At 44.0% G+C, this 25743-nt stretch overlaps 1 protein-coding gene across 1 annotated transcript in view; it reads right to left on the bottom strand.

Moving 5' to 3' along the window:
* Positions 1-25743, bottom strand: part of PAN3 (poly(A) specific ribonuclease subunit PAN3) — a 315850-nt gene that overhangs the window by 199263 nt on the left and 90844 nt on the right. The window contains exon 6 of the mRNA XM_029602606.1: positions 6522-6769. Coding sequence (XP_029458466.1) covers positions 6522-6769 — 248 coding nt within the window. The remainder of the gene's footprint in view (positions 1-6521; positions 6770-25743) is intronic.

Raw genomic sequence — 25743 nt, 5'->3', positions numbered from 1 at the left:
AATCTGGTCAGTGTGGTTTCTTGGAGGGGGAGTGGCAAGAGGATTTCACAAATTTGTCTGGGGGAATGCTGTGGAAGTCCAGATAGTATCTCTCTCGAATGATGGTTAGGACCCACTTGTCAGACATCTCGACCCATCTTTGGTAGAATAGGGCAACCCTGCCCCCTATGGTTTCTTCCTGTGGATGGGTCTGTTGATTCTCATTGTGGGGTGTGGCTGAGGCCTGGACCTGAGCCGGCTCGCCTCTTGTTGTGCTTGTTCCGAAAGGACTGACCCCTGCCTGCGGGGCGAGGTACTTGATATGTATTTTTGTATGGTCTAAAACGCTGTGATTCTCTGCCCCTGGATGTTCAAGGAGAGGGGCGTTGGCTTTTCCTGATCTTGTCCTCCGGTAGCCAAGGTACTGGGGATTCACCCCATTTGTCGGCTAACTTCTCCAGTTCGCTTCCGAAAAGGAGGGCTCCTTTAAATGGTATTCTCGTGAGCTTCGTCTTGAAAGTCGCGTCGGCTGACCAGCTTCGGAGCCAGAGTTGCCTTCTGGCTGCCACAATGGATGAGACGTCCCTGGCTGAGGTGCACACCAGGTTGGAAATCGCATCCTTGAGGAAGGATATCGCTGGTTCTAATGTTTCGACTGACGTGGAGGCGTCCTGGCAAGTGACAAGCAGGCACGTGTCACCACAACACAGCAGGCAGCTATCTGCAGTGACATAGCTGCCACATCAAATGACTGTTTAAGGATGGATTCCTGACGTCTGTCCTGGGCATCCTTGAGTGCCACTCCTCCTTTGACTGGAACGGTAGTGCGCTTTGTGACAGCGCAGACCACGGCATCACACCAGGAGTTCTTTGGCTGAGGGATCCAGACTGAAGCTTACCTCTGAGGGATCTCGGAAATCACCTCAGGAATTCTCGACTGGGGGAGGGACCCTTAAGTATCACCGCAGGAGAGCGGAGCTCATCTGTAGAGGTAAGATTATTTCTTGTTTGGATTTTTCTTCTTTAGTTTGGATTTTTTAACGCTGTGCAAGCATGTGTATAGTCCCGAACTGCTAAGGAGATGGAGAAATACTGAAGAGCAGAGCTTCCTGCACGGGTATATGTAGTGCTGACGTCAGATTGAAATCTGACTCAGTCTCCAACTGCTATCAGGAGCACACTATACCCATTGGTCCTGAGTCCATCTGCTACACGCTAGGAAAGACAGAGTTGCTGACCTTCTCCACTACCCTAACACAGCTCGCACAGGCAAAGCACAATAAGGAAAAGGATGATTTAGTATTTTACAAAACAGGAGCATAAATACTTGCCTGAATATACTTCCAGAGCCAGATGCAAGTTACTGCATGTAATTGCTGCCTAGATGTCCCAGGATGTGCAAGACAAAAATGAATATATCATGCATTAAATTGTGCATGCCTAGGTGCCGAGGAATGACCCGATATGGAAAGAGAAAGGAAGACACGGAACTGATATCCTGCAAGTACTTTCTGTGGGATCCTTGGGTAAGATTGACTACCACAGCTTGCTACCAGGCATGTAGATAGAGTGACTCTGCACTGTCTGTATCATCTGTACATTAAAGATGCAGTGAATATTATGAACACAAATAAACGTACTTAAAGTCTGATTGCCAATGCCGGCAGTCAAACTGTATCACATTTGGTGTGTTACAAGTCATTTTTGCTGTTTGGCGAAAGCAGGATGGGGGGAAGGATGTCTTACATCATTGTTTCCCAACCCTCTCCTGGAGGCACACCTAACCAGTTGGGATTTCAGGATTGCCAGAGTGAATATGCATGAGATTTGCCATTCTGGCTCAGTTCAAGGATCCCTCAAGGCCAGGCAACTTGGTGGGCAGACTGATGGATCATTTGGTCCTTTTCTAGCCACCCTTTTAGACTCAGAAGAGCAAGTGTGATGTCCGAATATATCCCTCAATGTGGGTCAACAGGATTGGTAATGTTAAATAATTTGGACCATTGCTGCGAGTATTATATGGCCTGTGAAATAACTTGTAGTCTATTTCTTCTTTGCCAATACTTGGAATCTAAAACACCCGCTAATGATCCAAGAGTCGTAGCAGAGAAAAATGTCTAAATAGTTAGCTCGTTTGCCACCACAACCACAGGCAAAAGGAATGTTAGGAAGGCAAAAGGAATGTTAGGAAGGGTGAACAAAATGGGGAATATCACAATGCAACTGCATCGCTCTATGGTGAAACCATGCCCTGGGTAAAGAGAGTATTGGCTGAGATGGAAGTCTACTAAATCAAAGTACTAGAATGCTCAAATTTTTTTTTTTTTTTTTAATAATGCAAGGATTAGGGTGCTCTCCTTGAAAGCAGTAACATAGCCGAAGCACCAAACTTAACTCTAAACGACTGAACTTCAAATTGCATATGCAGCATTGGGGAGCAGGCTAACATGACAGAAGAAATATTCTGATCTTCACCAACTGTCACCTTCAATCCTCAATCCAGTATCTTTCCCTAAGCATGGAACCATGGGGTGTCTTTCTCTGCCCATTAATTACTGCACTGCGAGTTCGTTTGCCCATCTCCTGGGGAGCTACCCGCATCATACTGCCAAATATCAAGGTAACATGAGGGGGGGGAGGATAGTCGGCCTTGAATGCAAAATACTACTACCCCCAACATGAGGCCCGTTGGCAATGTGCACCAAGCAGCATCCACTATCACAGGCAGCTTGCTGGGCAGACTGGCCCTTTTAACCAACACCGAGGAAAGACGCATGGCTAGCAAGTCGACACTGGAACTACTGACCATCGCATACACATTAAAACCCAAGAACTAGCAAAGAGGCTGCAGGAGTGAACCAGTTGGTGTCAGAAAAGGGGCACATGAGGTAACCTGCAAGGAGGAGCAGCCACTTCCCCTGAAAGGAGGAGCAGCCACCACCCCAGCAAACATGAGGGTGACCTGCATGGAATGACCACCACCGCTCTCGGCTGAAGGCAAGGGGAGTAACCCACCCATGGCTGCAGCCACCGGCCCCAAAAGAAGGCAGGGAGATATCCTGTACCAAGCCACAACCACCACCCCCAAGGAAAAAACAGGGGCAACCCGCATGAAGCAGCGACCGCCACCCCAGCGAAAGGCATGGGGGGGGAGGAAACTGCACAGAGCATCCCGCCAATTTCATTCTAATAATGGGGAGGCCTGCTTGGAGTAGCAGCCACCAGCTGAACATAAGGCTTGGGGGTAACCTGATGCCATCATTAATATTGTGATGAACATACCGCATGAGCCAAATGTTCTTTATCTGCCATCGTTAATATGTAACTGCAAGCTCGGCCTTGGCATCCAGAGCCCAATTAACAATGCAGGTGACATAGCAGCCTGCAGCCTGTTAAGCCCATTCTTCACATCCTCTGTGCGGATGAAAAAGGAGTTGGGGGGGGGGGCACATGGCCTCACTTGCATGCCCCGGGGCCTCCCCTCTTTCCCCTTCTCTATCTTACCCCTAAGTTAATTATTTATTAGATATGAAACACAGCCGACGCCACGGAAGGGCAGGGGTGTGAAGCAATCCCCATGCCTGGCAGTTAAACGGGAGGAGGTGTGTGTGGTGGTGGGGGGGGGGGGGGGGCATGGAAAAACAACAGCCTCCAGCATGAAAAAATGGGTGGCCCCCACACTCCAGACAGCACTGCTGATGTTCTAGCTGCTCCTGGAGCACACTCCCCAAGATAACCCCAGGCTCCCCTACCGTTTTGGGAGGGCAGAGGCATCTGGCTATAGAGCGCATACTGTTATGCCTATGGGGTGTTACACTATAGCTGGCGCCCGGGAGCATGCCTGCCCCTGCAGCCCTCCAATGGGGTCCCCCTTTGCCTCAGTCCTCCCTGCGCACAGCAAAAACCGCCACTGGGAAAAAAATGGATGCTTCCACCCAGACAGCCCCCTCTTGCGTAAGTGGTGCCGGGTACGGCAGCACCACCCACAATTGGCGCATTCCGTTTGGCTCTAAGGTGCGGCCTTCCCTTACCACCAGAAACCAGAATGGCATCCCCACTGGCCAGCGCATTGTGGCGGCAGGAGCAGCAAGTTCGCACCGCCATCCGAGCAAATGCAATAAATGACTGAACTCTTGAAACTGCCCTGCCTCGCCCAACAGCCACCTTCTGGGCACATAGCACTACTGACAAAACCCGCGTCTTAAATGTCTGACTAGAAACAAGGGGGGAGGGGGGGGGCGCCGCTCCCCTCACAGGCCACGTGGCCTCACTCCCCACTGCAAGCCCTGTCTGGTGCTCTGCTGCTGCCCCTGGACTCTGCCCCCAATATGTAAGCGGCTCAACCCAACCAACCTGCCAAGCCCTGGGATACAACCGGCCTCCGCTGCGCATAAGGCCAACCTCTGTAGAAGACCGGCCGAGCCCCTGGGAGATACGCTGAGCTGTCAGAGGTTGAAGGGGCTCATTCCAGGAAAGGCCATGAAGGCCAAAGGTAGGCCGCAACAGAAGGAGGCCGAAAAAGAAACTGGGACAGGAAGCTGTGAGCCTCACAGCTGGAACAAAGTGCTGACCCCCGTAGCTGCAAGCTCCCACAGAAAAACCAAGGGCCCAGGTAGGATGCAAACAAAAAGGGGTGGGGAGGGATAGCAGGAACTTCTCTTACTCTGGAAAAACTGCCAAAAGAAGAGGCTGGGGGGCCTTCCAGCTCACCTTTAACTTCTGTTTGCCAGCCCAACCCCTCCAGCCCCTGTCACCTCCCTTGTTCCAGAGGTGGAGCAACTCGCTGGTTGTGGCCTCCCTACCTTAGTTGGGGGCGGGCTGGCCCCTATATGGTGGGTTCTAAGAACATTAGTCAAATTGTGAGAACAAAATGGGATATTTTGACTCTTAATAAAGCCTTTGAGGATAAAGAACTGTGGTTTGCATATACCATGAGACACAAATTTGAGAGAAAAACTGTGTCCGGCTTTTTTCCAGAAGAGATAAACGTAAAAACCAGAAAGCTATTTGGCCATTACAAGTGTGGTTCATGTCAGTCCTATGCCGCAGGTCTTGAATGTTTATTGTGTCATTATTTTAATTGTTAGTTTTAATTTGTTTTTATTTGTTAAGTTTACTTATTATGTATGTTTGGCTGTGAACCGTTTTGATTAATTCCTCCGAATTGTAAAAGCGGTATATAAACATTTTTAAATAAATAAATAAACAAGTCACACTAAATATTAAAAAGTTCATTCATCACTCCACTAAGAAAGAATATTTGTTGAGACATTTTACCAATTGTGTTTCTAATTTTGCCCTTGTTTGAAATTGTCGTGGGTAAAACCAAAAGATATTTGAGGAAACATCTCTGAGCATATAAGTTGTCTGAAAAATGTGCATATAGAAGCACCGCTGGTGGCGCACTCTGTTGAGGCATAGCACAAGTTTTCAGAGTATAAGTTTTTTGCAATCAATATCATCCTTAAAAATCCACATGGAGGTGATTGTGAAAAAATTTCAGTTCAAAGAGAACAGAAGTGGGTTTACAGCCTGATGAGTTGAATTCCAGTATTGAAGAGAGACATTTCTTCTATTCTTTCCAATTTATTTTCAATTTCCAGAAATTATCTTAAGATCACATTGAAAAGGTTCAGGTGTTTTTCTATATTTAAACAATGGTCACATGTTCTATTTTTGATTGGTTTAAACTATTTCAAATACGAGCAGAAGGAAGCAGTTTTCCACAGCCATTTTTCTAAGTATCAACGAGACTGAAAAGAAAGGTTGATTTGGTTGTCTTAGATTTGTTCAGCACCATGACAATGTTTAATAAACTTTTTTTGTATTTTTTTGCCACAGATAAAGTAAATATATAAAGCTGGTTTTGCTACATTCTCCCTGACGCAGTCCAAGTTGGGTGAAACGCTGACAGCGGAGGAGGATTTTAGCCACTGTTAAAAGATAAATGTCAATGGAGTGCTTTTTTTTTTTTTGCTTGATTTGAAGTATGCTGGTGTAGTAACACATTAAATATTAAAAATGAAAATTTGATTAAACATTTTGTATTAACATTTTTTTTAATTGCATCGAGGTTTTTATTCAGATTGGTGGGGTTTTTTGTTGTTTTTTTAAATCAATGGTATGTGTTGCCAAGATTATGCATCTGAAGTTTTCCTCCAATTAAATTGATTTATGTGATCATATTTACAATTTTGAGTGCAATTTATTTGCTGTTTGATAATTCATTTTGCATCCTGTTCTCACCTTTTTCTATTTCAATAAATTTGAAACAAACCTCAACCGTGCAGAAGATTATCAGCAGAAAAAGAGAGAAGAGTTAAGTCCCATGGCTAAACACGGTGCTAAAATACCAGGTCATGCTGTGATGCATGCAAATACTTCAATGAAATATTCAATGGCATATGCTACACTGAACGATTCACTGAAGTATATGTACTACATCAACTGAAGTAAGATTCTATTTTAATAAATGCAATGTAGTGAGAACTCATTACTTTTTATCTGCTTACCAACATGATTTTACAGACAGGATCACTTACCATTCCAGTGACAGGGGCTGGAGTTGTGTCAGTGTAGAAATACGTTGTTCCACCAACGGTTTCCTTCTGAATCACTTGGGCTGCAGATGGAGGCTGGGAAATGGCATTTGTAACAGGTGTAGAGGCACTGGTAGGCACCAAGTAATTTGCTGGATTTGGAGTATGACTCCTCCTCCTCGGAGCAGGAGATGTATGAGGTGTGATTTTGGGGGAATGAAGAGGAGACGATCCAGCAGATAATGACATTCCTTAAGAAAGTAAAAGCAAGCTTCAATACTTTCCTTAGTGTATTATCTAAAAGAATAATGCAGAACTGAAAATACAAATTGCATTCTATAGAAAACTAGGTTGGTCCACTATATATTTTATAAAAGCCATTTAGTATTTATCTTTTCTCTATAGTTTCTCCATATATATCTACAGATTATTGGCCATTGATTCACTTCCATTGATCAACGCAATGCTGCGAATATATAAACAGACAAGAACCTTGTGGTCCTCGCAAATAACTTTGCTGGATATGTCCTCGATTCGCCAAGCAAGACTGGTAGATATAAGAGAACGTGAACTTTTGATCACTGCACTGGCATTTTGGAATTCACTGCTTCAGGAGCTCATGCTATACAAAGGCATATCTTTTCAGACAGGCTTTTTCTTAAAATGAAATATATTTGACTGCAGTCTCAAATTCAGTTATATTTTTCCTTTTACATTACATTTTTGTTTTGTGATGTTATATCGCAATCTTGTGTATGTTTGCTGTAAATCACTGAAGGTCCTTGGTATTGGTGGTATATAAATACAAATAAATATATAAATCTATCTATATTTATAGAGAGAGATCTATATATTATAAATATATATATATATATATATATAGTAAAATCAAACTGGCAATCTAATTCAAATAATGGAGAGGGACTAATATTAAATAAAATAAATAATTCACCATTTTCCAGCAACTGTGTGACCATTATGCTGCGCTTGTCTAGCTATAGAGTGGCGGCACATATTACAATAATTAATGCAACCTAAATACTTAAGATGACAGGCTGGAAAAGAAAAGCATCGCTGAGCATGATTTGCTATACTTGTGTCACTGAGAAGTGGTAGTGTATATTGTGAATACCTTCTGGTTCATATTGTTCCTCCTGAGGAAGCCCGCATTAGGGTGAAACAGAGGCCTTTGTAGGGGGCTTTTACTATCTGTGGACATTTGCAAGAAGTTTGTCAACACCAGCTTGAGAGGAAGTGATTTCTGATCCGTGTTTAATCAGTGGAACATTATCAGGAACTTCAAAAGAAACATCAAGAAATTTTTATCCAACAATTTTTGCTTCACATTGAAAACAAACGTTGAAGGAAGGACTTTGTGTTTAGTAGAGAGAGAAAATTTGTGTAAAGTTTTGTATATGTTTATTACATTGATAAAACCATTGCTATCAAGGTCTGTATAGTTAGTACACCACCAGCTGGGCCATAGTGCCTTGCCGCCCCAATATAACAGGCAAGCAAGCAAAACCTCAGCGGCTTGAAGCCGAAGGAGGAGGTGTAGGGCAGGAGGGGGGGGGGGGGGTGAGGGAAGGCTTGTTATGGCATGTGTTTAATTTTAAATAACGCTGCCTGCATGGCCTTGTCCCATTGGACAGAGGCCGTGAAGAGTCTCGGGGAAGGGGGGGGGGGGGGGGAGGGAAGTCAGAGTCACGAAGCTAGGCCGAGGGATTTTGCCTGCTTCTAGGAGGTTGCAGCATGAGCAGCACCCCTCCCACCCGCTCTTATGGTTCTGTTGTCTTGTAGGCTGGGGTACTAATTGCTTTGGCTATCGCAGCTTATGTTGGGCGGGTTGCCCAAGCCTCATCAATGTGCTGTGGTGGCCAGACGAAGTAGCCAGTTTGGTCATTGAACTGATAGTGGCAATACTTGTAAGGTGAACAGTCATTCCGGGAATGGCTCCTTGCTGGATGATGGCGGGGGCTGCCTAAAGGGGTAGGCTGGGTGGCCTGCAGATGAGTTGTCTTGCTGGAGTGTGGCGGATGACCACCGCTTTGATTGAGTGTTATGAGAGCTCGGGCTAGTTGTTGATTATTTTGTGTTACAATAAAGCTGCAGCCTGTTGATTCCCATTTGAATGTGTTTTGTCTTTCTTGTGGGGTGTAATTGTAAAAGGGTGGCTGAGAGAGAAGTTGAAGTCCTGGCTACGCCTGTTATTAATAGTGAAGTATGGATACAGTGTTTCATTGTGAATGAGTGTGCATGAGTATGCGGGAGCGAAAGTGCTTTTAGATATTTGAGGGATTAGAAGTGATATTCATTCGATAACATTAAACGATTAAAGCTTTTGGGTATGTTATATATTTTGGTGTTAGTCTCATGATGTATTTCTAGCTGAGTTTTCATAGTGAATCATACAAAAAATGTTTTTAAGAGAATTGGGGTTCTTTGTATTTGTGTATATATCTATATATACTAGATAGATAGATAGATATATCTTGAGAAAAGAAACTGAACATTCTTTCAGGCTTTCTAATATTTATTGAATCAAAACAGTAATACATCTTAATCAGGAGTAGAAAAAAAATCCCACAAACCAGAAAAATTGTGGAACTATTTTCAAACTATATTTTTAAAAGGGCTTAAAATGTTAATAACTGGGAGGCAACAAATTGTCTGCAAGATAACTCCTCACATTTTCTTTTTGCTCAAAGACAGACCCTGAACCACTATACTCTTTTGCCGCTGAGGATATAACATGCTCGCTGCCACATGGATTGGTTCTCCCTCCAAAGACAGACCAGGATGCATTGTACAGGGCTAGTGGAAGTTGGGCTGCCATGGCAAATAATCACCATGCTAAAGCTGGTGCAGTCCAAGAACCAGCAGCTGGGCTTAATGGGGCTGAGTGCAGATCGGCTCTGCCTTTTTTGCTGTTCCTGCTTGCTGACTTGCAGCTGCTTCCTGCCTTACCCTAACAGCCAAATTTTCATAGTGGGCCTCCTTCCAGTAGCCCACAACCTCTGTCTGGCTCTACTACTATTCTCCCAAAGGGATTCCAGTCAGGATCACAGCAGTAAGTTTCTTTCTTCAGTCTACTGCCTCCACTTGCCACTGTACCTCCCAGCTAGGTTAAAGGGGACATCCAGGGCTCACTGACTGGTCTAACCTTCTGCTTGGTCCTTTCTGCCCCAAATACTAAATCCTTCCTTAAAAAAACAAACCCATCAACAGCCCTTAAAAGGGGAAATACTGTTTAAAAAAAATCAAAAAAGAATAAGCCCACCAAAAGCAGAATATTCTGCAATTAGTTATCAGTTCTTGATCTGAGAGAAGATTGGAAATAAAAATTAACAAATAAAAAAATATAAGGCAATACATTTTTACTGGCCTAACTTAGGGCCCGATATAATAAGGTATATTCAGCACAGTACACAGCTTTACACACAGTTGTGCGTACATTTTTTGTGCACAAATGTTACTCCCAATGCCCACAAAAACTGTGTTTGTAAAATTGTGCATTCTGTTTAGTGCCCTCACATGGAAATGCCATGCAAATGAAGGCATGAACTATTACCCTTTAATGCAGAGAGGTGCATTTAATTAACTCAGATTTTCTTAACACCGGAAATTTCACTCCTGGTCCAAAATGTAGTAAAGTGTTAATGTATGGGCAGAAGCCAGAATTCTGGTGCCAGGATCTATAATCAGAATTTTTGCACAGAAATCATACCGTGAAAAGGAGAAACACATAATGGCGGCCCATTTCACCTGGGACCACCATCGTATCAAAGGGCCAAGTGACCTGAAAACCCCCTTCCCCATGGGGATCTTGGAAGATCCCTGACCACCTTGCTGCCTGCAGAGGTGGAGTAGCCTTCAAAATGGCACCGACCAACCTTTACACAATCACTTGACAGGGCAAAGGAGGTTGGTATTTTGGAAAATAGCACTGACCAGCCCAAACTCTAAGGGGCACTCCAGGCTACCACTGGATGACCAGGATGTTGTCTTTTAGATAATGGGGGGGTCCGGGGACAGGAGAGGGGTCCCTAGACCACCAAAGTACCACTTCTATTTAAGGTAGGTGGGGGAACTGCTAGTGATTATGTTGTATGGTGGGTATGGGGGGGGCTTTATATAATAAAGGGAAGGGGTTTGAGAAGGAGTGTTAGGGAGTCACCGTGCGACTTTTAAATCTATATTTATACAGTTTTATAAGGCTGAGCCACCTGTACAGGCAGCAGGGGGGCAGAATAGGAATCTTCCAAGACCCCGGGGGGTGTTCCTCATTGGGGAAAGCGTTTCTTTTTTGGACCACATGATCCTTTAAGAAGCAACCCAGGGACATTGGGATGCGAGTTAGCATCCCTATGTCCCCAGATCAGTTAACTACAACTCCTGAAAATGTCTTAAAATAACATGGCTTCCTTTATTTTGAACCAAGTTGCGTTATTTTATTTGCACAGGATAATCTATGTAGTAGCACTAAAGGGAGACAGAGGAGTCAGGAGAGGAAACTGTTCCCAACAGCTTTTCTCAAGCCCAGCCATGGAGGAGGAGGATTCTGAGTGTAAGACAGACTGGACAAACCACCACTACTTACAGCTAAGTTAAATGCTATGATTATCCAGGAAGAAACTGTCTTACTTTAACTATTGACTTTAGGGAAAAGCAAAAGTGATCAATATGCAAGTCTGTTAAACACCTATACTGAAAGGAAAAGAACAGGGAGACTAAGTTTAGCTGTACAGCCTTGAGAAGCTTATGAATGTAGGAATTGTGTGTTTTTGATAACCAGTTATACTGTGACCCTGAAAGGATTTAAACTTTCATTAAAACAGAGGGATACAAGGAGACTTGTTTGAGAAATGTTTTAGCTGTAAAGGTTCCTCCTTGAACCAGAGAGAGAGAGAGAAAGTGTAACAGCGGGGTTTTTCAAAAGTAGAACCAAGCTCCCTCAAAGGATACTAGGACCTAGTAGGGGAAAGCAATATATTGCTCCTGGGTTTATTTTTGAGTAATTGTCTCTAAAAGAAGTGTGGTCTGGTTCACAAGCACAGCTACAGTCTGGCTGAAGCTAATTAAAGTATTGATAGGGGATTTTTCTGCAAGAAAAACTGTGTTTAGCCCCAGAGTACTGCTCCAGAGTATCTGAAACTAACAGGGATTTGTTGAAGAGGGGTTTACTAAGAAAACTAAGTTTAGTCCCAGAGTACTGCTGCAGAAGACAGTAGTTAACAGAACCTAACTGGTAGTCTGCTAAGAAAAGCTGTATGTTTGGGTGATAGAATATACTAATTAAAGTACCTGCAGCTAATGGGGCTTTCTTAATTATCTGCTAGGAGCAACTGCATAACAGCTTAAAGCAGGGGTCGGGAACCAATGGCTCGCGAGCCAGATGTGGCTCTTTTGATGGCTGCATCTGGCTCGCAGACAAATCTTTAATAAAAAAGTAAAAATCTAATAAAACCCCCCACCCTCCTGACGCCCCCCAAGACCTCCAACATTAATTTACTACAACACCCCCCCCCCCCCAAGACCTGCCAAAAGTCCCTGGTGGTCCAGCGGGGGTCCAGGAGCAGTCCGGGAGCAATCTCCTGGACTTGGGCTGTCGGCTGCCAATAGTCAAAATGGCGCCGACGGCCCTTTGCCCTCACTATGTCACTGGGGTCGACCAATGGCGGCGGTAGCTCCTGTGACATAGTAAGGGCAAAGGGCCGTCGGCTGCCAGTAATCAAAATAGCCTCCTCTAAGTTCCTTTATGCCCCTTTTGTTATCTGTTTGTTTCAATGTAAACCGCCCATCGAGGTGTCAGTTCTATTTCCTTGTAAACCGGTGTGATATGTATACTATACAGGAACATCGGTATATAAAAACTATAAATAAATAAACAAACACTCATATCTATCTAGTCTTTCCTGCTGTTGCTTAGGTGTCAAGACCTTCACCCAGAACTAAATATGTATAACAGTATTTTTTTGTTTCTAGCTCCTCTGTGCATCACCTTTGATTATTCATACCAACTAAGATTCATCAACCAAAGCTCAAAATCTTTGCATCATCTTCAAACTCTTTTTTCCAATTTAGTCACAAAAACACCATAGATTTTCCCCTTCCCTCCACACACACAAAAAAAAATGCAAAACCTCCTTATTAAGGGAAGCCCTTAAAGAATTCGTAAATTGTAAGAAAATTTTACCCAACGTGGATACATTTGTTTTCACGAAGTTTCCTCTTAACTACATTTTTTTTACATTAATACAGCCATATTTTTGGCATATATACAAACCAGGCCAACCTTGTATTCTCAAAAGAAATTACAAATCTTACAATCATTTAGCATGTGTCTATATACTTTGACTGAATACAGTGAAAAAAAATATGAAAAATAGAAGCTGCTATAGATTGAAGGGTTTAGAATAGAAAAGTAGTAAACATCAGCATGGAAAAAAATGTACTATTCACTGTTTTTTCTATAAATATAGAAGTTCACTTTGTACAAAATATTCATGAACATCTGCTGAGAGTTTCTCAAGCAAGTCTCTTGAGACTCACTGCAATGTAACCCACAGTGGTTACAGGTATTGCTGGAGAACTGCCAGTTTTTGCTATGTTTACAAAATATTTTGACAGTTACCAGTGCTTAAACCAAGTTATTTGTTTAAAAATCTCTTAAGCTTGTATTAAAAAATAAAACTACCCTTAAAGCAACAACCTCCCTGGTTCTTCTTGATCACTTAATTTTAGAATATTTACAATTTTCAGTGCTCCCCTGCTGTTAGCCTTAGTTACAATAATGACAAAAGCAGTTACTTTAATTAAACTCAAGCAACCTGTCCCTCATGTTGCCAGCTTGTTTCTTAAGTTTTGCTTTTATAGCTTTAAAGTGCACTGAATCTTATTTAAATACAACCTTGGATAGGTAGAGGGTGTACCTCAGGGGCGGACTGTAGGCATATTTTTATGGTAAACCACTTTGATTGAATGGAAAGGAGGTAAATTAAGAAAAATAAATAAATATCAGTCCAGGGGATTTTTTTTTCAAAACTGGCCCACGTGGTATATTGTGACGCACTCATGCACTTTCTGGGGCCGATGCAATAAAGTGCACTCAGCCTAGTGCACAGGTTTATACACGGTTGGACATGCATTTTGCACATGTTAGACTAGCACCCGAGGCAATAAGTGATTAGCGCATCCAAAACACGTATCCAAACAACTGCATAGCCGATAGTGTTTATCACACGTAAATTCCACGTAGAATGCGCTATTAGCTATTATCCCTGATGCAGAAAAACGCTGGGCACCAAACGTGCACTTAACTCAGAAAATTTAACTCCAGCCCTGGAGCTGGCATTAAATCAATCCGTGAGTCTCAAGGGTTCAGGAGAAATTTAAAAAATATTATTCTTGCAGTGTTTAAGAATAAAAGTATAATTTAACGGCTTGATGGAAAAAAAAAATTCTGGACGCATGATATAAACACACAATAGACATGCTCCAGGCTGATTTCGCCCCTTGCTACTGTGCTTGTATTTTGGGCATCCAGAAATAAACCTGAAGTAGGATAAAACAGATGCTCATATTGAGCGCCTGTTGCAAATGTGGGTGCACAGCCACCTCTCCTGGGCGCCCGATGCATTTGAGCATTAGGGATGCATAATTCTTCTCTAGCAAGTTTTTAATGCAGCAACTCATTAAAATATAGCATTGGGCATCAAGGAGAGGTGGCTGTGCATGAGTTAGGAAAACAGGCGCTCAGAGTGTCTGTTTTAAGGCACGTCTTATTGCATCAGCTTGTCTGTGCAGCACATGCTGCAACAGCTCCCAAAAGCACACAAGCTAATTGCTGAAAGGTACATCCAGGGTCAGTGCAAGTGTGTTAGGTGCTCTAAGCGAACCATATAGCTTGGTGCCCCCTCCTCTCTCCAGGTGTAGAGCTTGCACCCACCACACACACACACACAATTTGTAAAAACATTTGCATTTATAACAGATTTTACATGAAAAATGTCAAAGTACAATGTTTTGAGGTTAAAATATTATTTATAACATATTTACATGCATTGCTGCAGTGCCAACAAAGAGACCCTGCAAAGAAGAAATTGGAACCCATATGGCATTAGGCCTGAGGCAATGCATACTGGATGTGGGTTTGGCCCTCAGAAAGCCAAGCGTAAATGGAATTACAATTACAAAGTAGTAAACCTCCCATACTAAAACAGCTCTAAATGCCAGACCTAAAACAGTAATAATCTTACCTATGAAAAGGCAACACTGCAAATATTGCAACAGACCCTAAAACACCAATACACCTCCTATTAGGAAAACACAACAAGCCAAGCTGCTATAGACCCCTATCCAGAAACACGCTAGCAAAATGCCTCACCTCAGCCACATATGTAGTACACAGACAGACCTTCACCAACCACAGAATAGAGAGACCATAAAACAAAAATAGAAATGTGAGGACAAAAAAGTGAACTGGAAATCACAAAAAGACAGACTGTGTATACAATGCAACAATGAAAAAACAGAAACATCATTACTCCTTATAAAACAAACAAAATCAAGAAATATGAATCAATTATAATAACAAAACCATCCTAATAAAAAGAATAAGTATTTCAAAACAGCTGATGAATAGAATCACATCCAGAAATTGAGACCTTTAAATTTTCCAAAACCAATAAAATATTTCAATACAGCAGATACAAACAGCAAAACAATAATTAAAACTAATAAAAATAAAACTAATTACCCTTTCTTCATACTTGAACTTTTAATTTCTAGAAGCTCTGAGATTGTCATGGATTAGCTGTGGCAGTGTTGTTGCATACATCCTCTCTCACCCAGTCACATGCTCTTTTAATCACAAACATAGACATGCTCCCAATCACACACATATCCATGCTCTTAATCACACACATGCTCTGAATTTCACAGTCATATACATATATGACCACATCATACATGCTTTGCTATCTCATTCCCCAACTCATACATGCTCTATCCACACATTTTTGAATCACAAACACACCAGCTCTCAATCACATACATACTTTCAATTAAACATACATGCTATTTTACTCACACATACACACCGTTCCCCTTCCCAAGTATATGCCATGCAATAGTAGCCTCTTCCTTCCTGAGCCTCTATCCATTGCTCTCTCACTCTCTCACATGCTCTCTCACTCTCTCACATGCTCTCACATGCTCCACCCGCGGCCCTCCCTCCCACTTGTTTTCAGCTACAGCCCTCCCAGGCCTCTCTCCTATCTGTCTTCAGCTACAGGTGAAATAGGATCCACCCACAGCTCTCCCTAGTGCTCGTTTTCAGCTGCGGGTAGGATGGGCTCCACTTGCGGCCCTTGGGGGCCTCTCTCCTTCCTGCTTCTTTAGACTTTGGAATAGTTGAACAGGACTGGAAAAGGGCAGATGTGATTCCTATTCATAAAGTGAAAGTAAGGAGGAGGCTGGGAACTACAACCCAGCTAGTCTAACCTCTGTAGTGAGCAAACTAATGAATTGCTGCTAAAACAGAGGACAGTGCAATTTTTGGAATCCAATGGATTGCAGGATCTGAGGCAGCATGGATTTACTAGAGGTAAATCCTGTCAGACAAATGAATAATTTATTTGATTGGGTAACCAGAAAGTTGGATCAAGGAAGAGCGCTAGACGTATTGTACTTGGATTTCAGAAGACTCACAGAAGACTTATAAATTATTTGTTCACGTTTGGTATGGATCCTAGAGTGACTGGGTTAGAAACTGGTTGAATGGGAGGCAACAAAAGGTACTAGTAAATGGAGTTTTCTCTGAGAAAGTGGTTATTACTAGTGATGTGCCTCAGGAATCCAGTTCTTTTCAACGTTTTTGTGAGAGACATAATGGAAGGGTTGTCGGGAAAGGTTTACCATTTTGCCGATGATACCAAAATCTGTAACAGGGTGGACAGCCAGAAAGGAATGGAAACATGAGGAGGGATCTAGCAAAGCTCAATAAATGGTCTAAGGTCTGGCAGCTAAGATTTAATGCTAAAAAATACAAAGTGATGTATTTAGGGAGCAAAATCCCAAGGGAAAGGTAAAGTAATGGAGGTGAAATTCATCTAAGCACAAAGGAAAAGCAGGATATGGAAGTAATTATATCTAATGATCTTAAGGTATACAAACATGGGGATACAGTGAAGATAAAAGTCAGAAAGATGCTTGGCTTCATAGGGAGAGAAATGGCGAGCAGAAAAGGTGATATTGCCCCTGTATAGATCCCTGGTGAGACCCTGCTTGGAATACTGTGTACAATTCTTAAGACCGCACTTTCAAAAGGATATAAACAGGATGGTGTCAGTCTAAATGGTGGCTACTAAAATGGTCAATGGTCTTCATTCTAAAGTATATGGGGACAGACAAAGATCTAAACATGTATATCCTAGAGGAAAGACGAAAAAAGAGAGATATGATAGAGACATTCAAATATCTAAAAGGTTTTCAAGCACCAGAGGAGAGCCTTTTTCAGTGGAAAGGAGATTCTAGAACAAGAGGTCATGAAGCAAAGTTGAAAAGGGGTAACAGACTCAGCAGTAATCTTAAGAAACATTTATTTACAGAGAGGGTGGAGGATGTGTGGAATTAACTTCCCAGTGAAAGTGGTGAAGACAAAAACAGTATCTGAGTTCAAGAAAGCATGGAATAATTTACAGGGGATTTCTAAGGAAATGCTGAGAATTATAATGCTACATTAATTGAAAGGATGAGCAGACTGAATGGCTGTACTGTTTTCAGCCACAGGGTGGCATGGACTCTATCCGCAGCACTCCTGGGCTTTTATCTTTCCTGTCTTCAGCTGCAGGTGAGATGGGCTCCACCTGCGGCCCCCTCCCTCCTGCTGGTCTTCAGCTGCAGATGGCATGGGCTCCATCTGCAGCACTCCCGGGCTTCTCTCCTTCTGGTCTTCAGTCACAGGTGAGATGGCCAGCCTAGTTCTAGTTCCTGCTCAGTTTAACTGTGAAGAAGGAAAGCTGAGTTTACCAAGTGATGTAATAAATGAAGATATGAAGAGAAGTAAAGTACTAACGGGAGCAGTTTTACTCTTGATCATGAATACTTCTATTTACGTACTGTGGTGAGATTTACATGCTTGGCTCCTTAGAAAGCTGTGCAGCAGTTATTCCCCCTGAAGAAGCCAGTTTTGGCGAAACAGGGGCCTGGTTGGGGAAACAGCAATTGACTGCTCTCAGTGAAGGAAAAAGGATTGCATCACTTTATAGCAAGTGGTAACTTCCTAATACATTCAAGCGAGTTACAAAAATTGATCCATCTGAGGACTTTTTTTTTTAAGTCCTTGCATCTTTTATGACTTAAGAGTATATATATTTTTTGAAGAAAACACTTGCATGTACATGCTGTGATTCTATTTTTGTATTGTATTTTTCTAATTTATTGATCTGTTTAAATACTTATATTGTGTAATAAAACTGGTTTTTAATATTTAAACTCAATTACATAAGTGCTTATGTGGAAAGTTTCTTTGAAGAATATGTATATAGATAGATTTGCTAGCCTTTCTGTATTGGTCTCTTGGCCAGTCATGCAGGAAAACACCCATTTCCTGAGACTTTGGAACAGGGTGACATCTGGTGATTCAGTTTGGGGCTCACTCATTCTCTGACACTCACTCATTCACATACACACTCTCTCAATCACACACTCATCTAGTCACTATTTCATAGAAAACCAGACACCAAGATAAGGGTAACACAAAAACTGCCTTTTTCTACTATCATTTTTGACAGGTTACACATGACCTCTTCGTTGCTTAATAAACTTACTAAAACAGGTTGATAGCCATCTTGAGCTGAAAAATATCTATAGGACTTCCAGAAAAAGCACTTGTAAGATACAGCAGCCTACTCCTCCTCTACCCAGAAAGGTGTACAATAAAATGGCAGTGGCAACCAACATGGATCCAGAACAACACAGACCTTAAAATTCATGTAAGTTCACATCTCCAAAACTGGTCTGTTTATGAATACATACTGAATGTATCACAGAAACAAACTAAACCTGTAACGATAGAAGGGGTGGGGGGTGGTGGTGGTTACCACTCAATCATACCAAATGAGATCTGGGTCAGCAAATCACATTTCTTGAACTGGCATAAAAAATGCGAAAGTTGAAACAGTTAAAAGCAAATGCTCCTGCAATGAAAGATTTGTTACAACAGATCAGAAACATTATTTATAAGCTGATTTAATAAACAGTGCTAGGTTTAACACACTGTTTAAGTCAGATTTAGCACACATTTTGTGTGCTACAATTACTTCCCATATCATAAGGGTTTTAATGCACACAAAATGTGTGCTAAGCAGGAAGCAAAAAAGTGAGTTTATTTTAGAGCACTTTATATGCTAATGTATGCTAATTACCTGCCTCTGGAATAGCAAATGTTGCTTACCTGATGTAACAGGTGTTCTCACAGGACAGCAGGATGTTAGTCCTCACAAATGGGTGACATCGAGGATGGAGCCCACCACGGAAAACTTCTGTCAAAGTTTAGCAGAACTTTGACTGGCCCCTACTGGGCATGCCCAGCAAGGCACTGTCCCTGCAGCCAGCAGGGGTCTCCCTTCAGTCTGATTTTCAAAGCTACAGGCAGTGCCTAAAAAGTAAAAAATAAAACGAACCCAACACCGCGGGGTGGCGGGCGGGTTTCGTGAGGACTAACATCCTGCTGTCCTGTGAGAACACCTGTTACATCAGGTAAGCAACATTTGCTTTCTCACAGGACAAGCAGGATGGTTGTCCTCACAAATGGGTGAGTACCGAGCTGAGGATGTCCGAGAAATGCACCAAATGTACCCAACGGCGTGCAAAAGGCACAACAACTGGGGTGGAATTTGGGAAAGGGCATCCGCACCCCACCGGGAGGTGGAAGGGTGTTGGTACATCATGTTGGAAAAAGGTTACGCAAGACAGATTGGCCGAAGATGGAGTCCTGTCGTCCAGCTTTGTCCAAACAATAGTGGGCTGCAAAGGTATGGAGAGAACTCCAGGTTGCAGCTTTGCAGATGTCAGGAAGCGGCACCGATCGAAGGTGTGCTACTGAAGTTGCCATGGCCCTCACAGAGTGTGCTTTAACACGGTCTTGGAAAGGAATGCCAGCTTGCTGATAGCAGAAGGAGATGCAATCCGCCAACCAGGAGGAAAGAGCCTGCTTACCCACAGGTTGCCCTAACTTGTTAGGATGGAAGGAGACGAATAATTGAGTGCTCTTCCTGTGGGCAACTGTACGGTCTAGATAGAAAGATAGAGCCCGTTTACAGTCTAGGGTATGCAGAGTCTGTTCCCCGGAGTTGGAGTGGGGCCTGGGAAAAAAGATAGGTAGTATGATGGATTGATTGATGTGAAACTCCGATACTACCTTAGGTAAAAATTTAGGGTGAGTGCGTAGTACCGCCCGGTCCTGCAGGAGCTTAGTGTAAGGCGGATAGGTAACTAGGGCCTGCAATTCACTAACCCTGCGAGCTGAAGTGATAGCTAAAAGGAATAACACTTTCCATGTGAGATACTTCAAGTCACAAGAGTGTAGAGGTTCGAAAGGAGGTTTCATGAGACGACCAAGAACCAGATTAAGGTCCCAAGATGGGGCCGGAGGACGTAAAGGTGGCTTCAAATGGAGCAAGCCTTTAAGAAAACGTGTTACCAGGGGTTGGACTGAGATAGAGACACCCCCGAAACCCTTATGGAAGGCGGCTACCGCACTGACATGCATTCTAATGGAGGAGGTCTTTAGACCTGATTCAGATAGATGCCATAAATAGTCCAAAAAGTTAGAGATTGGACAGGAAAGGGGATCAAGGGACTGAGAAGTGCACCATGATGTGTACCTTTTCCATTTGTATGAGTAAGAACGTCTTGTTGAAGGCTTTCGTGAAGCTATCAAGACACGAGAAACTGATTCGGAAAGGTTAAATGGCTGAAGGACTAACCTTTCAACATCCATGCCGTCAGGGACAAGGCCTGGAGGTTGGGATGGAGGAGGCATCCGTCGTTTTGAGTGAGCAGATGCGGGTCCTTTCCCAGAGGAATGTGTCTGCGGATGGAGAGATCCTGGAGAATTGGAAACCATACTTGGCGTGGCCAGTAAGGTGCTATCAGGATCATGGTTCCTCCGTCTTGGCGTAGCTTCACGAGAGTCCTCGAGAGAAGAGGAAGTGGAGGGAATGCATAAAGCAGGCCGGTTGTCCACCGGAGAGAGATTGCATCCCTCGGCCGAGAGTGCTGGCTCCGAATGAGAGAGCAGTAGTTGTCCACTTTGTGGTTCTGAGGGGACGCAAAGAGGTCTATGTGGGGATAACCCCAATTGCGAAATAGAGAGGTCGCTACCAAAGGATTGAGAGACCACTCGTGTGGTTGGAAGACACGGCTCAGCTGGTCTGCCAATACATTGTCTACTCCCGGCAGGTAGGTGGCCCTGAGGTACATGGAGTGGGAGAGGGCTTCTGACCAAATTTGCACTGACTCCTGACACAGAAGGAAGGAGCCTGTGCCTCCCTGCTTGTTTATGTACCACATGGCCACCTGGTTGTCCGTCTGGATCAAGATTGAATGGTGAGAGAGGCAATCTTGGAAAGTCCGGAGAGCATAGCGGATTGCTCGGAGTTCCAGGAAATTTATCTGGTGTTTGGATTCCTCTCGTGACCAGAATCCTTGAGTTTGCAACTCGTGCACATGGGCTCCCCAACCGATGTTGGAAGCATCGGTAGTAAGGATGACCTGAGGATCTGGAGGGAGGAAGGGTAAACCCTGTAGGAGGTTGAGAGGATTCATCCACCAGGCAAGAGACAGACGAAGTGTGCTGGAGACGCGTATTATTGAGGACAGAGGCTGAAGAGCTTGGATCCACTGAAGCCTTAGGGTCCACTGTGTGATTCTCATGGCTAAACGGGCCGTGGGGATCACATAAACTGAGGAGGCCATGTGACCCAGAAGAACAAGGAAGTTGCGAGCTGTAGCTGTTTGTTGGGACTGCAGCTGGCGAGCTAGGGACACTAGGGCTTGGACTCGCTGATGAGGAAGGAAGGCTTTTGTCTGTAAGGTGTCCAAGTCTGCCCCAATGAAGGATAAGGTTTGAGATGGGACTAAGTAGGATTTCTCGTAATTTACCAGAAATCCTAGAGAAAGCAACGTACGAATTGTGAGGGTCAGGGAGGACCGAGCTAGTTGCTGGGTTGGGGCCCTGATCAACCAATCGTCTAAGTAGGGGTAGACGTGGACTCCTTCTTTCCTTAGAAATGCTGCAACCACTACGAGGCACTTGGTGAACACTCGTGGTGCGGATGCTAGGCCGAAAGGTAACACCCGATATTGGTAGTGATTGCGGCCTACTAGAAAACGCAGGTATTTGCGATGAGATGGTGCTATCGCAATGTGGGTATATGCGTCTTTTAGGTCTAGAGAGCATAACCAGTCCCCCCTTTGTAGCAGAGGGAGAAGCGAGCCCAGGGTTACCATCTTGAACTTCTCTTTGTGAAGGTATTTGTTGAGGACCCTGAGGTCTAGGATGGGACGAAGTCCCCCTGACTTCTTCGGGATCAGGAAGTACCTGGAATAGAACCCTAGGCCTCGTTGCAAGGGAGGAACGGGTTCTATAGCATTGGATTGTAGGAGAAGTGATGCTTCCTGCTCTAAAAGAAGAGAATGATCGGTAAGACTGTACGCCTGCAGGGGCGGGGAGTCTGGAGGGAAAGTTAGAAAGTTGAGATGATAACCCTGTTCGATGATTGCCGTCACCCACTGATCTGTGGTGACCGTATGCCACTGTGCTAGAAAGTGGCATAGCCGACCTCCCACAGGGATGTCTGGAAGAGGGGTCTGGTACATGCTCTCTAAGGGAAAGTCAAAAACCTGCAGCAGGGCCAGGAGGTGGAGCTGCTGCAGGCTTTTGTTTACGAGCCTGGCGAGGCTGAGTCTTATGATATGACTTGGTAGGCCGAGGCTTGGTAGATGGGGGATAATATCTCCTTGGCCTAAAGAAAGACTTTTTAGAGTCCTTCCTAGACGGTTGTTTGGAAGGCAAATCAGGAGGGATAGATGAGAGTTGCTTTAAAGTCTCATGATGATCCTTCAATTCAGCAACAAGTTGCTGTATTTGCTCACCAAATAGATTATCCCCTAAGCAAGGTAAATCTGAAAGCCGATCTTGAACTTCTGGGCGAAGGTCAGAAGATTTCAGCCAGGCCCAACGTCTAGCAGAAATAGCTGTAGCAGAAATTCGAGTAGAAGCATCGAAGATGTCATATGCGGTTCGAACTTCATGCTTTCCAGCTTCAAAACTTTTATTTAAAAGGGATTGAATCTGGGGTTGGAACTGTTCTGGCAAGGCATCAGCAATTCCTGCATTTGCTTTAAAATGACTCTATTATATTGAGTCATATAAAGTTGATAAGAAGCTATCCTGGAAATCAGCATAGCTCCATGGTAAACCTTCCTACCTACGCTATCAAGGAATTTATTGTCCTTAGTAGGAGGTATGGAGGAATGAGGCTTTAGTCGTTTAGCTTTTTTCTGAGCTGACTCGACGACCACCGAATGATGATCTAATTGAGGTTTTTGAAAACCTGGGGCTGATTGTACCAGGTAAGTAGAATCAGCTTTTTTATTTACTGGGGACACCGAGCCAGGAGATTCCCAATTCTTTTTAAGAAGGTCTTGAAAAACCTGATGAATGGGAATAGAGGTGATGACTTTTGGGGCATCCAAAAATTGGAGTAATTCCATCATTTGGTGCCTATCATCTTGTTCAGATTGAAGTTGAAAAGGAACCAATTCTGACATTTCCTTCACAAAATTAATGAAAGAGAGGTCCTCAGGAGGAGAACGCTTTCTGCTCCCTGCAGGAGAGGGAGGTGAAGGTAAATCATCAGTGTCAGTAGAGGTATCATCACCCCAAGTATCATAGGGATCTGGATGATGACCTGAAGGCGCTCTAGGGTGTGGAACTCCGGAGGGCCCAGGTAGGGGATCCAAAATATCGGGAGAAGCCACCGGAGGCATCGAGAATATCCTCGATGGAATCGGTGCCGATGTCGGTGCCGATGGGGGCACCGATGGAACCGGTGCCGGTCTCGAGGAAATCGATGTCGGCATCGGAAATCTCGGTGGAGCTGAAGTGCGTATCGCCCCTGATGAGTAGATCGGTGGCGAGGGACGACTGGTCACCGATGGAACTTTTCCCGAAGGGGGAATAGGATACGGTGTTTCTCCACCAGATGAAAAACCTGTCGGTGACAGCGGTCTAACCGGTGTCAGTGGCACAGGTATAGGTATTGCCGGTGGAAGAGCTGTCATGAGTGCTTCCATCCGGTGTAACAACGGAGCCAATGCAGCAGCAATTGGCTCGGTGGTCGGTTCCGCCCTCGGTGCCGGTGCCGGAGGAGGTTGGAACCGTAGCATCGCCTTATCGATGGCCTCCTGGACCAACCGGTCCAGTTCTGCCCGGAGACCAGGGGTAACAAGACCCGGCTCGACGGGAGATGGAGGCGGAGGCTGAGCCGGAGGGACCACCGTCACCGGTGGGATCACGGCTCCCACACCCCGAAGGGGTGAGGGTTTCCTCGATGCCTGCGAAACAGGAGTGGACGGTGCCGCTTCTGATCGAGGCTTTTTAGGCGGTGGCTCGGCCGGTACGGAGGTCGATGACGTCGATTCCTCGACGGGCCGAGACTTATGACGTCGATGGCGATGTTTCTCCTTCCTATCTCCTCGATGATCAGGGGAAGGGACAGGAGTCGATGGCCGAGAAGACGTCGGAGGCGGACGGTCACCGGAAGGCTGCCGATGGTGTGAAGATTTCGACGGTGCCGGTTCCGATGACGTCGATGCAATCGATGGCGTTGGGGTGTGAACATGGAAGAGGAGCCCCATCTTCTCCATTCTGGCTTTACGACCTTTTGGTGTCATAAGGGCACATTTGGTGCAAGTCAGAACATCATGCTCACTCCCTAGGCACAAAACACAGACTCTATGGGGGTCTGTGATTGACATTGTACGAGTACAGTCGGGACATCGACGAAACCCAGACGCCATGGCGGACAGCCAAAAAATTTAGTCGCGGGACTGTCGACTGCAAGTAGGCCTCAAGGGCCAAAGTCGACGAAAGTCTATAAAACTGCGGCAAAAACTTACCGGAGTTCCGCGGACGAAAAAATTGACCCCTGAGGGGCAAATTTTCTTTAGAATAAAGAATTCCAAATTCCTGTCAGGAACGTGGTAAGAGCTCTTTCACCGCGTGGCTACTGCTGCGCGGAAAAAAGAAGACTGAAGGGAGACCCCTGCTGGCTGCAGGGACAGTGCCTTGCTGGGCATGCCCAGTAGGGGCCAGTCAAAGTTCTGCTAAACTTTGACAGAAGTTTTCCGTGGTGGGCTCCATCCTCGATGTCACCCATTTGTGAGGACAACCATCCTGCTTGTCCTGTGAGAATACTTCCAATACAGTAAAATGAGCTAAAATAAAACATACTTTTTTACTTCCATTTTAGTACTGAAACTTATTTTCACCTCAGAGGTTAAACTGAGGCTTTAACTTTCATTTACTTCTATGGGAAGTGAATGGAAGTTTAAGAATTAGCCACCCATCATCTGCCTGATTGTGGGGGCCCCCAACGGGGATTGGACAGAAAGCCTCATTTTATTTTAAAATTATTTGTTAGAGCTGTGGGTTAAAACTTTACTTCATTTTCACTTTGGTGGTTAGAGGTGAAAGTTAAGTTAAATTGAATTATAATTTTAGCATACTTTGGAGTGTATTTACTAAGGCTTTTCTCCCATTCTGTGCCTATGGGGAAAATGCTTAGTAAATGACCCCCTTAATTTGAATTCCAACTTAACACACAATTTAACCATTGTGTACTATGTACTTTATTTGCTTATTACATCAGATTAAAACAAATTGTCACTATAAAAAAAATCAGCGCTAACAATTTAGCACTGATTTTCCCTGCAATCTTATTATATTGCCCTATTGAAGAGTTTAGTAAAATCTGAGCTAATGCCAATCAGGCAAAATAATTATACAATAATGGCAGTGCTGTTTGAAACAGACCAATTATAAGACCTGTATTTAAAAAAAAAATAAATAAATAAATAAATAAAACACACCACCAAAATCTAAGTTTGGGCACTATGATAATGTATGACTTGCTCAAAGTTACACAGTGAGTAG

Source organism: Rhinatrema bivittatum, chromosome 5 (assembly GCF_901001135.1).
Source record: "Rhinatrema bivittatum chromosome 5, aRhiBiv1.1, whole genome shotgun sequence".
Lineage (NCBI taxonomy): Eukaryota > Metazoa > Chordata > Amphibia > Gymnophiona > Rhinatrematidae > Rhinatrema > Rhinatrema bivittatum.
This window is presented reverse-complemented; position numbering and strand designations above follow the sequence as displayed.